Genomic DNA, 17,616 nt, shown 5'->3' with positions numbered 1-17,616 from the left:
CACAGATGCTCAATTTTTTTTTAACAGCCACTCATTCCATCACAATATTTGTGCCTTATTGGAACTGCTCTGTAGTTTTCAGTGCAAAGAAGAAACTGACAATATCATGACAATACACATGCACACTCATTCAAGTGTATTAGCTTTGCGTACAAAAGATTTGATTCGATGGAAATTTAAGAGAGAAATAAGGAACACGTGCTGATATCAGCCAATACAATAACATGCAACCTTCTATTTTATGAAGAATTGTCTTTCACTGAAAAACACTATAATACTATTCTATAGAACATTACAATTATGATTTTTATAAATTTATGAGACGTAATTACTGAGTGAGCTACCTTTCCTTTTTAACCTTCCCAAACCTACCCCTCTGCCCTCCCTGAGGAATTATTAGTTGTGAAAGGTATGATACTGTATGTACAGGAGAGCAATTATTTCTTATAAGTTTATTGTTTTCTCAAGTGAATTTTCGTTCTGACACAATTACGATTTTTAGTATACTTATAGCATACTAAAAATCGTATCATCAAGAATCAGCAACATTACTTGCTGTGGTAATGGACTCTCGAGTCCGGTATGAGCAGTAAGTAAGTAAGTAAGTAAGCATATTTATAGCACCAAATATCAACTATCATTACCCAAGAGCAGCGTCCACGCTGCGAGAGTTTATTGCGCCTTCCTATGCTCCCCCGTAGTTTCTGTTATAATCTCCTTAATGAAGACATATTTAATGACGATGATTTATTTTTTCTTGTTGGCTGAACAGATAGCGGTGCAACAAGGGTCGTTTCCTCTTTCGAGGGTGATGAACCCAGCTCCTGTAAGCAAGAACAAAATATCATGAAGTCATTACATGAGACTACAGACTAAATGGATGTCAGCTGAAGTACTGAGCTAAGCTCAGAGATCAAGAAAGATGTACAAGTAGAATGGTCTTTGTAGGAAGCCTGCAGAAAGATTACTTTTCAGTGAGTCATTAAAAGATGTGTGTACACCATCGTCATTAGGTAAAAAAAAAAAAAAAAAAAAAAAATGGAACAACTCACAATTTCTTCACTATGCAGTCTTTATTTACAATTCTGAAACCACTTTTGCTTAAAATATGTAACCATATAGCAAATAATGGAAACTCCAAGTTGTAATACCAATAACATAAGAAAAAAATAGATAGCTACTTACCGTAAAGATGACATGTTCAAGTTGCAGACATGCGCAACTAAAAGACAGTTACACATTAGCCTTCAGCCATAGCTTCCTCACAAAAGGGAAAAAACAAATTCATTTCTGCCAACAAGCACACACACAATGCACACATGACCAACACCTCCGGCAGCTCTGACCCGAATGCAATTGCCACATAGAATGGAAGCAGCGATCTGGAGGGGGCGGGGAAAGGAAAGGGATAGCAGTATTTATAGTTTGGGGGGGGGGGGGGGGGGAGGGAGAAAGGAGGGGAGAGGGAAGAAGAGCACTGTCTAGTGGAGCACGCAGGGACTAGACTGCCAGCAGGTGCAGTGCTGGGAGTCCATGGTGCAGGGACATGGAGGGGGGCAGTGGGGGGAGGGCAAGGAGAGGAGTGGGGAAGGAGAAAGATAGGTGGGTGTACTGACAGAGGTTGACACACAAAGAGAGTGGGAGATGAGCCGAGTATGGAGGGAAGCATGTGACCCCTTTGCCCCAGGGATGTGACCCCTTTGACAAGGGGCCGAGATAGAGAGTGGCATCGGGATGGACTAGGATGTTGTGGAGGTTGAGTGGGTGACAGAACACACTTTAGAGGAGGGGTGCGAAGGATCTTGGCAAGAATTTCCTTCATTTCAGGGCATCATGATACGTAATCAAAGCCATGGTGAAGAAAGTGGTTCAGTTGTTCCAGTCCGGAGTGGTACTGGGTTGACAAGAGAGCACTCTTTGTGGCTGGTTCGTGGGGTGTTGGGAAGATTGGCGGTATGGGGGGGAAGGGCCAGGATATTAGTTTGTGGACTAGACCTGGGGGATAGTACCTGTCTGTGAAGACCTTGGGGAGACGCTTAGCAAAATGGGCAAGGGATTTCTAGTCACTGCAGATATGCCTCAGCAGGGTGGCCATGCTGTATGGGAGGGATTTTTTTGTGTGGAAGGGATGACAGCTACCAAAGTGCAGTTACTGCTGTTGGTTTGTGGGTTTAATGTGACAGAGGTGTGGATGAGGACATCAGAGATGTGGTGGTCAAAGTCAAGGTAGATGGTACACTGAGTAGAGGAGGATCAGAGGCAGCAGATAAGAGAGCAGGTGTTGACTTTGTGTAGGAATGAAGACAAGGTGTCTCAGCCCCGAGTCTAGATCAAGAAGATATCACCAATGAACCTAAATCAGACTAAGGGTTTGGTGTTTTCCGAGGCTAGGAAGGTTTTTTTCTAGACGGCCCATAAACAGGTTGGTATAATAGGAGGGTTCCATGCGGATGCTCATTGCTGTGCATAGATTATCTGTATACCTTCCCTACCTTACTAAGTCTATCCAAACTCACAACTACTACTCCTTTGATTTCTAAAATTTCACAATGTAACCTGCAGTAGGCAACTGTGTTTGAGGTTATAAAAAAATTTTGGGGCATAGTATCTGATATCATCTAGTTGACACGCATAACAAAACTAAGAAACTGGGACACCGCAGAAGTGCAAGCTACCAATTTGCTTGTGAATGTGCCATGAATACAAGAACACAAGTCATCTTTCTTCCACTTCCTGCACTTCCTTTTAGAAGATTAAACCTTGAAATATTTATGTACTAGCAGAAATATGCCTAAAACACAGAAATGAAATTTACTCATTCACAAAACAGAATGCAAGTTTTTTATAAAACAAACTTTCTTTGAATAATGAAGACGAACAGTGGCAATCTAATGACATATTTACAGCAGTCTTCCATTTTTAGAAATGGAACTACGATCTTCACTAATCAATTAAATTGATCATAAAATTATAAACACGAAAAGTACTGATTTTATCTACAACAAAACTAAGACAACAGAAAATTCGCAAGCATAAGGCAAATAAGGCATAGAAGAACATACGATCTGCATGGTTTTGTAATACTTGCCTTCTGTATCACTGTTATTTCACATATGGTTAAGAATGCTATGCACTTAATTTGACAACACAGGACACAAGCAATTTATAAACAGCAAATATTTGTGTGAAGATCAGTGTAGGAGCAGAAAATGCTTGCAAAAATTACCTGGTAACAGAATTTTTAATAGTATGAAACTGCATTTTAGTCGAGGTAGCATTTTATTCATAATAGAGGAAAACACAGGAACTGTTCCCATGCTACTAACACCAGGAGTTTTACAAACATAAAAGTAGTGGCCATGCTTTGGAACTATACAAACTAATCCACTACATATATTTGCAACTGCAGTTTACAGCTACAAGCTCCATCCAAATTACCCAGAGAAGGGAAGAAGTTACAGTTACCAATAAAGGAAGAACTCATTCCTTTCTGTGAACCCTTTGTGCTAAATGAATTTTTGAATGAGGTAAATGAAAGCATTGCAAGGGAACAGATGTGTGTGTGTGGACCTTACTAAACAAACTACAATTTAGCAACAAGAAATTTTATTTAATGTCAATTATCACTGTTTTCATTATGTATACCTCATGAAGAACTGGACCACTTGTGCAGAGGTACACTAAGCTATATTCTTAATACTACTTGCAAAAATTGTGATTGTAAATATACTGTTGAAGGATGAGAACACCCGGACCACCTACCTCTAGGAAAGCACGTATTATTTATACTTACATATTTTACAATCAATTTTTTATGCGATGGATACCGACACAGATTTTCTTACTTAAAGATCAGCTCAACCAACTTGTCATGCCCCAATACACACTTACATGAAAAGCTCAAACCAGAATCTTCCATATTCCCCTTCCAATGAATTGCTTTGATAAAACACATAAGATGGTTGGATATCATTTTGTGATAATTTCCTGTGTGAATACAGTACAAGGAAAAGTGGCAGAGGTAACCAGTTTCTGTCTCGTGAAATAGTTTTCTATTCATGATGTTGATATCTGCCCTGAAAGATTTATAAAGCACAGTGTCCTACGTATAAAAAAGTTATCTGAAGGATGTAACTTTCACAGTTCAACATTACTAGGCACATTCTGAATGTTGCAATGTCTAAGAAAGAAGATCGAACACTAGTGCTCTTCCAGGTTTCATGCAGTAGATCTAAATATGCCCCTTCTGTGAACGTGTGTGAATACACCCTGAACTAGCAAAGGACAATAAAATAATTTTGAAAACCTAAGTACTGGCTGGTTGCTGCAAACCCTTCTGCAGTAACATGTAATGACCCTTGAAGGTGCTTGTCATCAAAACACTATCAGTTTCCCAGCACTCAGAATTTCCATTTTTATTATACCTTTCATGTAACAGGAAAATAGTATAAAGACAATAAAGACCTTCCACATTACTGTTTTATAGCATAATTTTCTTTTAAAATATTATTAGAAAAATGAGCTAATAATGTGATACAAAAGATTATGAAATGTACAAAGAAATATAGCCAGGAGGTAACACCTTCACCAGCAGCCCCATTACATGACCTGCATGCTTCACAACTACAAAAAGCCAGTGAGAGCAACAATAAAGTGATGATAGGAAAACAACGGACATGCACCAATCACAGCATACTAGCACTAAACTCACATTGAGATTATTACAGCTGGCAAGCCTCATCTGTGCAAGTTGAGATGCTGGTGTCAAGTTGGTTGTGCTGCCAAATGGACTCATCATGGTAGATACAGCCCGCTTCAGCTTGCTTGGCGTCTTGTTAAAGCTAAATGCCCTTCCCACCTTCATTCGTGTCCTTGATGCAAACCTGTCATACCAGGAACTTTACCAATAAAGCATGGTGTCAGTTGATCATATACTGTCAACTGCATGATTACATTTCTATTAAAGAGAAACACTTTTCTTAGAGGCAGAACTGAAGAAGATTCTAGGAAACTGACAAGACTATGTGAACAGAAGAAAACTCATTAATGTTTGTTACTAGAAGTCAGAATTAACTGTACATATAGTTACATTTTAACTGAATGAGCTAAGAAAAACAAAATACTTGTTTTTATATACAATGATTAAATAGTTGCAATAGATTTCAAATAAAAGTTTTATTTTCAGAATACTATAGGCTGTCTTTAATAATGGAATCAAGAAAATACTAGGACAGAATACATACAATGTCAGAACATGTTATAAAATTGTAATATGAAAGAAGCATGAAAGATTTCATTATCTCATTTACTCTTATGCAGGTGTTCAAATTTCTTGCTAAATCATGTAATAACTTAAGTTTTCTTAATCTATGTTATTCTGAGGAGGAGAGTCAAGCAGAATTTTACACGACTTCTAACACAACAGGATTAGTAACCACATTTAATGAAGCAATTAATTGTTAAACTTCACAGTTAAATTGCCATGATTTGTGCTTAAATCTGTACACCTGACGTAACACTATACTAAGGAGCAGTGAAACTTAGGGCTGGGAGGGAATGTGAGTTCTCCTACCCTTTATCTTTCCTTTGTTTGTAAGTGCTAATGAAGCACAATCCGGCTCTGAGCCTTGGTGCGTGACTACACATGCAATGTTGTTACACTGTCATTTCTGCCACAGCTGCGGTGTAGGTAGCATCACAACTACCAGATGGACACCAATCTTTTACAGACTATATGTGGCAACACTGCATTCCAATCATGCTACCACAACGCCACTTTGTTGTTACTGATGCTGAATTCATGCGTTTGCTGTGTATGGGAGTGTTGTTCATTTCCATAGTGAACTATAATTTTCATCCCATACTATTGTTACTCTTGTTTGCAAGCCACGGTGACTTGGCTACAAAGCACACAGAGCTGAACAAAGGAAGTCATATACAAAATGTAAGAATTGTTACCAGTTCAGAATTACAGATGTGCAAAATTTACTACATTACAAGAAATTTCCAAGAAAATGATTTCCCGAAGAAACCAACCCAAGACAATTTCATTGTGAGCACTGCCATTGTTCAAAATTACTCTTCGGATCATTAGTTCTCGGATACCTTTGTTCTTCAGAACAGGGCAGTTAAACAATAAGTAACAGTAACGTCAAACAATGGAAAATCCAGTACAGAATAATGATGATACTATGAAAAGAACAGTAGTTACAATATAGTGGAGAGGTTGAGTCACACATAGACCCAACAAAAAGATTGTCAGAAATAGAGCTTTCGGCCAATAACGCTTCATTGGAAACAGACAACATACACAATCATACTTGTGCAAATGCAGCTCATATGCATCTGGACACAGTCTCTGGCTGCTGAGGCCAGACTATGAGCAGCAGCTCAATGATGGGAAAAGCAACCAGATGATGGGGGTAAAGAGGAGGCTGGAGTAGGGAAAGTAGGGATACCAGGGTAGGTGTGGGTGATGGTGAAGTGCTGCTTGTGAGAGCATACAGGGACGAGAAAGTAGGGCAGCTAGGTGCAGTAGGGAGATAAGATGGAGGGCAGGGGGTGTAGAGGCAAAGGAGCGAAGTAAAAGGACTATGGGTGCATTAGTGGAATAGAGAGCTGTGTAGTGCTGGATTGGCAACAGGGAAGTGGCTAGATGGGTGAAGACAATGACTAATGAAGGTTGAGGCCAGGAGGGTTTCGGGAACATAGGATGTACTGTGGGGAGAGTGTCCACCAGTGCAATTAAGAAAAGCTGGTGTTGGTGGGAAGGACCCAGAAGGCAACTGAATTACATTCTCCACCACGGTTTCAACTACCACTCGTTGTACCCTGAAATGAGGAACATCCTACCCACCATCTTTCCATCCCTCCCACAGTGGTATTCCACCACTTGTCGAACCTACACAATAGCCTTGTCCATCTCTACACAACCCCTGGTCTCAAGCCCTTGCATACCCCTGTAATTGAACTAGATGCACAACCTGTCCCATACATCCTCCCACCAACATTTACCCCAGACTGGTCACAAGCATCACCCATCCCCTCAAAGTAGGGCTACCTCTGAAACCCATCATGTTACCTACACCATGTGATCAAGAGCACCTGGTCACCTACTGAAACTGACTTACAAGTCCGTGGTGGCCTCCATCGGTAACGCTGCAATTCAATATGGTGTTGGCCCACACTTAGCCTTGATGATAGCTTCCATTCTCGCAAGCATACGTTCAATCAGGTGCTGGAAGGTTTCTTGGGGAATGGCAGCCCATTCTTCACGGAGTGCTGCACTGAGGAGAGGTACTGATGTCAGTCGGTGAGGCCTGGCACAAAGTTGGCGTCCCAAAACATGCCAAAGGTCTTCTGTAGGATTCAGGTAAGGATTCTGTGGATGCCAGTCCATTCAGGGCTGTTACTGTCACCACTCCACCACAGGTCATGCATTATGAACAGGTACTCAATCGTGCTGAAAGATGCCATCACCATCCCTGAATTGCTCTTCAACAGTGGGAAGCAAGAAGGTGCTTAAAACATCAATGTAGGCCTGTCTTGTGATAGTGCCATGCAAAACAACAAGGGGTGCCAGCTCCCTCCATGAAAAACACAACCACACCATAACACCACCGCCAGCGGCCAGTAGACGTTCACCAGGCATTTGCCATACCCACACCCTGCCATCGGATCGCCACGTTGTGTACTGTGATCTGTCACTCCACACAGCATTTTTCCACTGTTCAATTGTCCAATGTTTACACTCCTTACAGCAAGCGAGGTGTCATTTGGCATTTACTAGTATGATTTGTAGCTTATGAGCATCTGCTCAACCATGAAATCCAAGTTTTCTCGCCTCCTGCCTAACTGTCATAGTACTTGCAGTGGATCCTGATGCAGTCTGGAATTCCTGTGTGATGGTCTTCAACTGTTGGCCCTCTCTGTCAGTCAACAGATGAGGTTGGCCTGTACGCTTTTGTGCTCTACATGTCCCTTCATGTTTCCACCTCACTATCACATCAGAAACAGTGGACCTAGGGATGTTTAGGAACGTGGAAATATCACGTACAGACATATGACACAAGTGAAACCCAATCACCTGACCACATTCGAAGTCCATGAGTTCTACAGAGTGCCCCATTCTGCTCTCACAGGTGGCAGCACAAAGCACCTAATATGAAAAATGTTTGTTTTTGGGGGTGTCCGGATACTTTTGATCACATAGTGCACAAGCTAAGCTGCAACCTCTGTTTTTGGGGGTGTCCGGATACTTTTGATCACATAGTGCACAAGCTAAGCTGCAACCTCTGTGTTGAATTCTATGTGGGCATAACAACCAACAAGCTGGCTGTCTGCCTGGATGGTCACTGATAAATTGTGGCAAGGGAACAGCTGGATCACCCAGGTGCTAAGCATGCTGCCGAACATGACGCTCTTCATTTCAATGACTAATTCATGGCCTGTGCCATCTGGAGCCTTCCCGCAACACCAGCGTTTTCTTAACTGCACATGTGGGAACTCTCCCTACAACATAGCCTATGTTCCAGTAACCCTCCTGTCCCAACCTTCACTAGTCACTGTCCTTACCCAACTAGCCCCTTCTCTGTTCGCATTTCAGTACTACATAGCCCTTTATTCCACCAAGGCACTCACAATCTTTGCGCTTCTCCTTTTCTACTCCCCACCCCCCGCCCTCTGTCTAACCTCCGGACTGCATCTAGCTGCCCTACACACTCTACAGTTTGTCCCTGTATGCTCGCATAAGCAGCACTTTACTGTCCCCCACCCCTACCCTGCTAACCCCCTCCTCCTCACCCCCACCACCTAGTTGCTTCTCCCATCATGCGCTGCTGCTGGCAGTGGTGAAGGCCTTGTTGGCCAAAAGCTTACTTTCTGTCAGTCTTTTTGTTGTGACTATCTGCGACTCAGCATCTCCACTATATGTTGAGTAGTAACTATCCTTTTCATAATATTGTCCTAACATTAACTTCCATTTTTCTAGTTCTCTTTCTTCCCCCAAAATTTTTGGTTACGGTACTGTAGTTGTGTGTTTGCCAATGTTATTTGTGGAGAGAATTAGTCCTTTATTTTCTGCTTTGTAATGAGTTTAAAACTAACAATCAGAGCTAATGAATATACAAATGTTCAGGTAATAAAATCTGAAATAGTTTTATAATTTAACAGACAAGCACTAAAAGTGTATTTTGGTATCATTTCGCTTTCAAACAAGTGCCTTGTAACGCATTGTGCATACGTGTTGGGAAGCATTTTTTAATGGCATTGTTTGCAGAGTTCAGCTCGATATTCAAGGGTCTCTGAGCCGAGCGTTTCAGATTTCTGATGACTGAGATGTATACTGAGAATACAAGTGAGGGAACTGTGAAGGAAAAGGTGGAGGATGTGTCTTCTCTTCTTGTCCCTCTACCTGGCAGTTTCAGCGTTCCGTAGTATAATCTTACGTATCCCATTTCATGAACATACACACATGCACAGCAAGAATACCAAGGATATTTTGTTCACAGCAGTTCCAGAGAATGAACACCTGTTGCAGATGTCTGTCTACCAGGAGATATTTGGTTAAAGTAGCATGAAGGTGGCTTTGAAAGCTGCATAGATGCACCAAGAGTGGGAAAATTAATTTTGAATGGGTTCAATAAATGTATTAGTACAGCATAACTTTTGTAGCACTCTTTATATAAGCTGAGGGGAGACTGGACTGTCTCTAAATATTTCACTTTCTTAACAATTAATATTAAAGGTTGTATGTTGTTAAAAGCATTGAACACTACAAGGATGTAATGATGTATAATAAGTTTGCCTTTGTTATGTAGTTTTCTCTCTTCAGTCAACAAAGTTATCAGATGTGAACATCCTATCACCTTCCTCTTATTAATTCAAACCTATTGTGGGAAAAAATTAGAATTTGATGATAAAAGATGAGTTTTGCTGTTTGAGCAGCAAAATAAATGTCGATGGTAGGAGTAGGGAGGATATAAAAAACACACTGGCAATAGCAAGAAAAATATTTCTGAGAAAGTAATTTGTTAACACTGAACATAAATTCAAATGGTAGGAATCCTTTTCTGAAAGTATTTGTCTGGAATATGGCCTTGTATGGTAGGGGAATTTGGACAATGGTCAGTATAGACAAGAACAGAATAGAAGCCTGTTTTGGGGAACCACTGAAGAATGCTGCAGACTAGATGGACACATTGGACAATTAATGAAAGGTACTGAATCAAATTGGGGAAAAATAAATGTATCAACAATTGGACTAATAAAGGTTATTTTGATATGACATCCTGAGGATATCAAGGAGTAGTTTAACGGGAGGTGGTGGGAGGGGTGTGTGTGTGTGTGTGTGTGTGTGTGTGTGTGTGGAGGGGAGAGGGGGGGGGGGGGGTAAAAAAATCATAGAATCATAGGGAGGGGCTCAAGCTTAACAGAAATGAAAAGGTTCGAGTGGCTGTAAGGCTTCAGTAGTTATGCAGAGACACAGTTGTGCAGAACTGAGAGCTGCATGAAGACTGTCTTTGGACTGAAGTCTTCTATAACAACACTGTTGATTAGGTTCAAGCAACACTATCTCTCAAATTAAATGAAACCAAAGATGATGATAATTAAAAACCATTTGCTCACGTTCTTTATCCACGAATATTCTGCAACAATTTTGTTCTGGTGAACGTTTGTGCATACAAAATTGTAAATCTAGACACTAAGCAAGTAATAAATATAAAACATAATTATCTAAAATAATGTTTGTGCATTTAGTGAAACTTCACTACAGAAGTACAAGTTTATTTTATACACAGAAATTCTCTGCCAGTATTGTAGAGGTTTAGCAAACATGCATATGCAAACCAGGGAAATACTGGCTCAGTGCTCAGTGCCTATATACTTAAGTTATCTCTGTACCAGTCAATGATGAACAGTGTTTAAATTGGCACCCAGTTTTCAATTGAGACAGGTCAGTGTTTACAAACCATAGTTCCCATCTCATTTATAAAGTACAATTTCATAATGACATACTTCCCAATATTTCAAAACATATGAACTATATTTTGCATGAAACATCAAGTAAACCCCCGTCTTCATAGCCAAGATTGCTAAGAAATGCTACGGAAATGACGTACTGCCAGTTCAAGTCATGGTGGCGGAAATTTTTTCAGCATCAGGAAACAGAAATATGAGTTTGCATAAAGCTTCTGATCACAAAACTTAATGTCAATGTCCTGAATTGACTTCCAAACCTCGCAACAATATCTCACGTCGTAAAAACATGTTATGTTGTTGATTGTCATCTATCCACTGTGGTGAGGGTATTAGGGTCATCAGCCTCTTTGGTGCTGCCTTAGTGGAGTACTCTTCCATCATCATCATCATCATCATCATCATCATCGTCATCAACAACAACACTACTCCTATTGGACTCCACAAGTATTAATCAATATTTTGAAGATCCAGTCTCCTCTGACACCAGAATGGGGGGAGGAGGCCCTTAGAACTAAACCTCTTTCTAGCTGACCCTTAGTCAGTATGAAGAGGACATACTTCTCATCACGTTTTACTTATTTACAAGTTTCCAAATGTCCATTCACATTTATAATTAATGATGAAGTTACTGAAATCCTTGCGTAATTATGCTTGTACCTGAAACTACTTTTTTCTTGGGTGACAAAGGTTCATTTCTAATGAATTACACAAATGGCCAAAAGTACATCCTCAAATTTTATTTTAACAATCTGTCACATCAATATGTATCTTATTTCATGATGTGACATCATTGAACGCTAAGTACGAATATGAAATGCATTATATCACATACCGTTCAATAACCAGAAAGGGACACTGTGTGTATAAGCATTTCTTTCACGGTGCATTGTCGAGATGCATTAATAACTGACACACAGAAAGAGGAAAGGCCTAATTATTTTATCATCCTGACAAAGAATGAAGGTGAGAGGGATAGCTGTTCCTAATGGACATGATTAATTGTAACTGTATGGCATGAAGACTGCAATTAACAAAAACTAGTTCTCAGTCAGATATTTACTTCACAGGAAGTACAAGTAATAGTTATCCTATTAAATTCTGCTCCAGTTTCACCTGTAATTTATCCATAAACACTCAGTTGTGTTCGTTTCCTTGGTTTGAGTCCCAGTCCACCAAGAGTATTACCTTGCCTGGGAAGTCCATAAAATATCTAATAGACTTGATGAAGCTGTAACTATATCTGACTGTCCTGTTGGCCTTAGGGTCATTAGAGACAGAGCACAAGATCTTGGGCTCAGATTGGGGAATAAAATCAGCATGCTCTTTCCTAGAGAATCATCCTACTGTGAATTCAAAGTATTAACTGATGTGTCACTTAACTTTGTTGATGTACATGAAACAGAAGACCTAATTTAGAGGTTATAGTAAAGACAATAACTGTTCACAGCAGAAAATTTTTTCCAAAATCTGTAGCTCTTAATAAAGTTCAATATCATATGAGATTAAGCAGAGTACTCTATCAAAACAAGCTAGCTTTCACAGTCCATTATATTTAAACTTCCACCATAAGTTACACTAATTCTGTGAATAAAAAGTGGAATAACGAACCACTCAACATCTACAAAACAAAAATTGTAGGATAATGTTGACTTTTTATACATGCTGTAGCTTTTTAACTAGTATTCTGACGGATCTGCCTACATAAGTTTCATTCTTACAGATACGCAACCAATGGGTCAGTGATCTGTAATCATTACTGGAATTGATGTGTTAGCTATCCCACATTGTTTTCCTATTTCACTGGACCCAGATGTGTATTCTTATTCCCATTAATGGTAGCAGTTGTTAGTTTATCTTTAATAAGAATTTCTGAAAAGAACTTGAATCAACAGCTCATTGAGGGTGTCACGTCTCAGAACTTACAATTCGGTCTTCACAGAATTGCACTTTAGACAACATTACGTTAACTATGACCTAATATGTACACACATTACTCAACGTCAATTATGCTTACTTGAAGGCCTTGCTGAGAGTGCCAAGTGCAACATCACTTGTATCTATGTCCAGCTGATGAGAGTCCAATGACATCAAGAAATTTTCCTGGAAAAGGTAATAATCTGAATGTGACATTTTATGAAATAGCCTAACAAGCAATATGTTTTCTAAGCTAAGGCATACATGTATAGCAACAGCATGTTCAAGTGGATACCAAACAAGTGGCATTTGCCAGTACTTACAGCATCAGTTTTACACACTGTATTAGCCATTTGTCGACAAAGAGTACGTAGGAAGCCCAGCTTCTCCGTTTCTTCGTCAGCAATAGTGAATGAGTATAACTTGTCCTTTAACTCCTGATTACTACGACACATCAATGCAAACACATTGTGGCATTCTGGTAAGAAGGAAAAAGTAGAGTTGAAGCTGCTCTACAGACACATACAACTTTACAATTACATGTATGTATACAATTTACTAACAACAAATTTTCAAGATTACATCTATCTATGCCAGTCTATAATTGAGGAGAAAATTTATACAGTTCATCTATGACATAAATAATATAATTGTGAAACCTCCTAGCAGATTAAAACTACATGCCAGACTGAGGCTAACTCAAAACCTTTGCCTTTCTTGGCCAAGTGCACATAAGAGAACTTCTGTGAAGTCTGGAAGCTACTGGTGGAAGTAAAGCTGTGAGGATGGGTTGCAAGTCATGCTTGGGTATCTCAGTTGGTAAGGCACTTGCCCACATAAAGTGAAGGTTCCGATTTGGGGTCTTGGTCGGGCACATAGTTTTAACCTGCCAGAAAATTTCACATCAGTGCACACACTGTTGCAGAGTGAAAATTTCATTCTGGAATACAATAGTGCTTTATAAAGTAAAACAAGCATAGCAGGAATGTATTAAGAGCTACATGATGAGTGAATATTACCTGAACTATTATAATAATTGACCAACTAAAATGTCATTTAACACTCCTCCAGATGAGATCCAAGTGGCATATACTGATGTTTTGAAATAACTATGAATCAGAATTGAAGAAATTTGCTTTTTTATGCTAAAACTTGTAATCATATGCAAACAAATTATTGGTCTAAGAATTTCTTCATACTTTGAAAACACCTATGGGACTCCACAAGATGAGAATAAAACACGGACTTCAAATAATATGCTGATTATGTCAACATTTCCACTTCATCTGGAAATATGACTTATCAAATTACAATTATTTTTATATGAAGTAGTTAAGTGTGCAGATGCCCCAAACCACTGTGCCATCTCAGTTCATTCCATACTTTGTTGGTAGGCACATCCCTTTTCAAATCCACCAACAACAGTAAATTTCCAAAAACTGATCATTAATCATGGAAATAATAATACTGTCTACTTTTAAGGCTTATCAACAACTTACATTTCTTGATGTAGCATCTTTTACCAGTGAAACAATTGTGACAATAGATTCTCAAAGCCAAATTGTTTGCATTACAGAAAACTTTCTCCATCAAACATATCAAGTGTTGACACAAATTTTGCAGTTCTATTTTTGGAATTATTATTATCATCATCATCCTCATCCTCATTACCCTGAACAGTTTCCAGCCCCAAGCTGGGATTGTCCTTTAACATATGCGTCACCATCTTGCCCTGTTTTCCCATGGTCTTCCTGTGTTCACTCTGGTCCAGTCCTTGCCCTCTTTTCAACACACTCCTCCACACCTTTTAGCCATCTTCCTCTTGGTCATTTCCTTCGCATCTCCATTTCATATATCTTCTTGGGAATCCACTTGTTTTCCATTCTCTTTAAGTGCTCACACAATCTTTGCTGTAATATTTCTCTCCTGGTCTGCAAGAGTTTCTCTTTCACTATTTCCTTAACCCTTTTATTCCTCATCCTCCTCCTCCTTGTCACACCTATGCTACTTATCTTTTCTTCATTATCCGTGTTTCAGAAGCTTAAGTCTGTATTGGAGTGCAGTAACTTTTACATATTACTTCTCTGCTTTTTTGTGGGATATTTTTACAGTAACTTGAATCAGACATGACCACGAGACACTGGCCACCAAGCTGAAGGTGCCAACAATGAGTCAATGAAAAATACGGAAGGAAGACAAAACGAGGATGGACGATGAAGACAACAAGGCAGAAAGACATGTACAGAGACTGAACTAAATCAGAACCTAGATGTAGCAATATCAGGAACCAAACAATGATGAATACAATGAACAATACAAGATTGCAGTCAGAAAATGACTGAGGTTTGGGCCCCTGTGGTGCTAGCTTTATAGTGTGGCCACAAGGGCCAATACACTGGTGTGTGGGACATGGCCTGTGCATAGCACCAAGGAGGCAACAGCAGTACTTGCAAATTTTAGGAGCGCAGCATGGTGGCTGTCATCTACATCCATGAGTTCTGGGCTGGGATACCAGAGTCTTTGTTGTAGGAATGCTTCTGCCTGTCTGCCACATTCACTGATCTCGTTCTCATTTCTTCCGTCTTCCTCTCTCACACTTCCTAAGTAACCGACATTTTCCACCTTCTTCAATTGCTCAACTCTTTTCTTATTCCGTTAGTTAGCCTGTCCTTCATTCTAATTGTAACCAGTATCTCACATTTATTTACATTTAATTTCATTCCATACTGCCTCACAGTTACTTTCCAAGTACCCACATGTTTCTGAATTTCCTCCCCCCTTTCCTGTAATCATGTCATCCATGAATACTAGTGCTTTCATCTTGACTTCTCCTGTTTTTTCTGCCACCTTAGTCATTATCTTATACAAAACCAAAGTGAAGAGGAGAGGTGTCAATGCACTGCCTTGTTTTGCACCACATGTTTAATAGAACCAATCTGCCCCTTATTTCCAACTTTTACACAACTGAGATTCCTCAATACATCGCCTTCACTCTGCATGTTGCCACTTTTTCCACTATCCTTTTCTAGCACTTCCCACACATTTCTTCTACAGACACTATCAAATACCTTTTCTATATTGAGAAAGGCTATCACAGTATCTTCCCCAAATTCGCTGTGTCCCTGGAGGTGCTTCACTGCAAACATGAGGTCAACAGTTGATGTCCCACGTTTGAAGCCATGATGTTCTCTCAATTTGTTCCAGACTCTTGTTCATATACCTTGGCACAATTTCAAATCAGTGTGACTCCGCTCCAGTTTCTACAATCCTTAAACTCACTCTCTTGAATATGGGGACAATTAGTGCCCTCTCCTAATCTTCTGGAGTCTTTTTCTCATTCCACAAATCACTCATCACATGGTACAGCCGTTGTTTCCCAACATCCCCTGCTGCCTCTATCATTTTGATACTTACTTCGTCCAAACCTGGTGCCTTTCCTCCTCTCATCTTGTCTTTCGATTCCTTTCCATGTTAACCTCTCTTCCCGTTTATTTTTTACCTCCTTTATTCTATTATTCTCATCTCCAAGTACATTCAGATTTAACAAGTGCTAATAGTACTCGTTCCACACTATTTCAGTTTCTCTTTCACATTTTTATCCATCACTGACCATTATTGTATCCTCTCTCAAACCTCTACTCTTTTTTTTGTCACTCCATATAGACTCTTATTTCCTCTGCTACCTTCCTCATCATCTTTGCCCACTCTTCCATCTACTTTGTTCTCTCCTCAGTCACTGTACTATCTGCCCGTTTCTTCTTTTTCTTACACTTCTGAACTAGATTTAAGCTGTAGCACATTACTTTGTGCCTCTCTTTCTTCCGAAACCAGGAGTTACCAATCACTAAGCCATTTCTCTTGAATTCCGGCAATCTCTTTCCTTCTGCATTTCTACTTCCCATCCTTCTGTTCCCATTACATTTCCATACCCTTGTATGTGCATTCAAGCCTCCCGTAACTTTTTTCCTCTGTCAATTCAACCGTTTTTATGCCTGAGGCATACAGGCCACTTGAGGGGCGTACACTTTAACCATCCCCATGCCTCTTCCCCATGTCATTATTCTTCTATTCATTATTCTGTCACTTATCCTCCGTATCTTTTTTTAGACCACTCTTCCTAACAACTCTCACTTTCTTTTGTCTTCCTTCTTCATTTCCACTCCAGTAAAACCTGTAAACTTTCCTCACTTCCCTACTGCCTTCTCTTTTCCATCTTGTCTCTCCCATGCCTAATATATCCAACTTTCTCCTTTCCATCATATACACCATCTCCTCTACATTCCCTGTCAGTGTTCCAATGTTCAAAGTTCCAATTCATAGTTCATTTGCCTTTCACGGTTATTGCATTTTATATCCGTCCCTTCTGAGGCTAATTCCCTTCTTGAAAGCTGGCTGGTGATCCACTGTTGGCTAGCTATGCCTATCTAGCTTCACTGAAGACGTGACTAATTATGGCAATTCACACAGTCTTCAAATTTTCGCAATATACTAGAGCCAACAAGAATGTACTTTACCCTAGGGCTATAAGCAAACAGAAAACATGACGGCGTGAAAGGTTTTCAGATCTGCATTACAAAATGGATGTGCAAACACCTCCAAGCATAATATTTGCATAACTATAATTTGCCTGCTGAGCTGAATGTGATCAAGCAATGTTGCAGATCAGCACCTCTGCACTAAGCATCTCTACCTCTTGGTTTGAACATACAATGACATCACCAG

The 17,616-nt window shown here is 39.8% G+C and overlaps 1 protein-coding gene across 1 annotated transcript in view; it reads right to left on the bottom strand.

Annotated features, from left to right (window-relative positions):
- LOC124776274 (protein ECT2) overlaps positions 1 to 17,616 on the bottom strand; it is a 212,628-nt gene that overhangs the window by 17,717 nt on the left and 177,295 nt on the right. The window contains exons 15-18 of the mRNA XM_047251178.1: positions 13,218 to 13,372; positions 12,995 to 13,080; positions 4,712 to 4,883; positions 645 to 824 (exon numbers count right to left, since the gene is read on the bottom strand). Of these exons, the coding sequence (XP_047107134.1) occupies positions 708 to 824; positions 4,712 to 4,883; positions 12,995 to 13,080; positions 13,218 to 13,372 (530 nt within the window). The 3' untranslated portion in view covers positions 645 to 707. The remainder of the gene's footprint in view (positions 1 to 644; positions 825 to 4,711; positions 4,884 to 12,994; positions 13,081 to 13,217; positions 13,373 to 17,616) is intronic.

The sequence above is a fragment of the Schistocerca piceifrons genome, chromosome 2, assembly GCF_021461385.2.
Source record: "Schistocerca piceifrons isolate TAMUIC-IGC-003096 chromosome 2, iqSchPice1.1, whole genome shotgun sequence".
Taxonomy (NCBI): domain Eukaryota; kingdom Metazoa; phylum Arthropoda; class Insecta; order Orthoptera; family Acrididae; genus Schistocerca; species Schistocerca piceifrons.
This window is presented reverse-complemented; position numbering and strand designations above follow the sequence as displayed.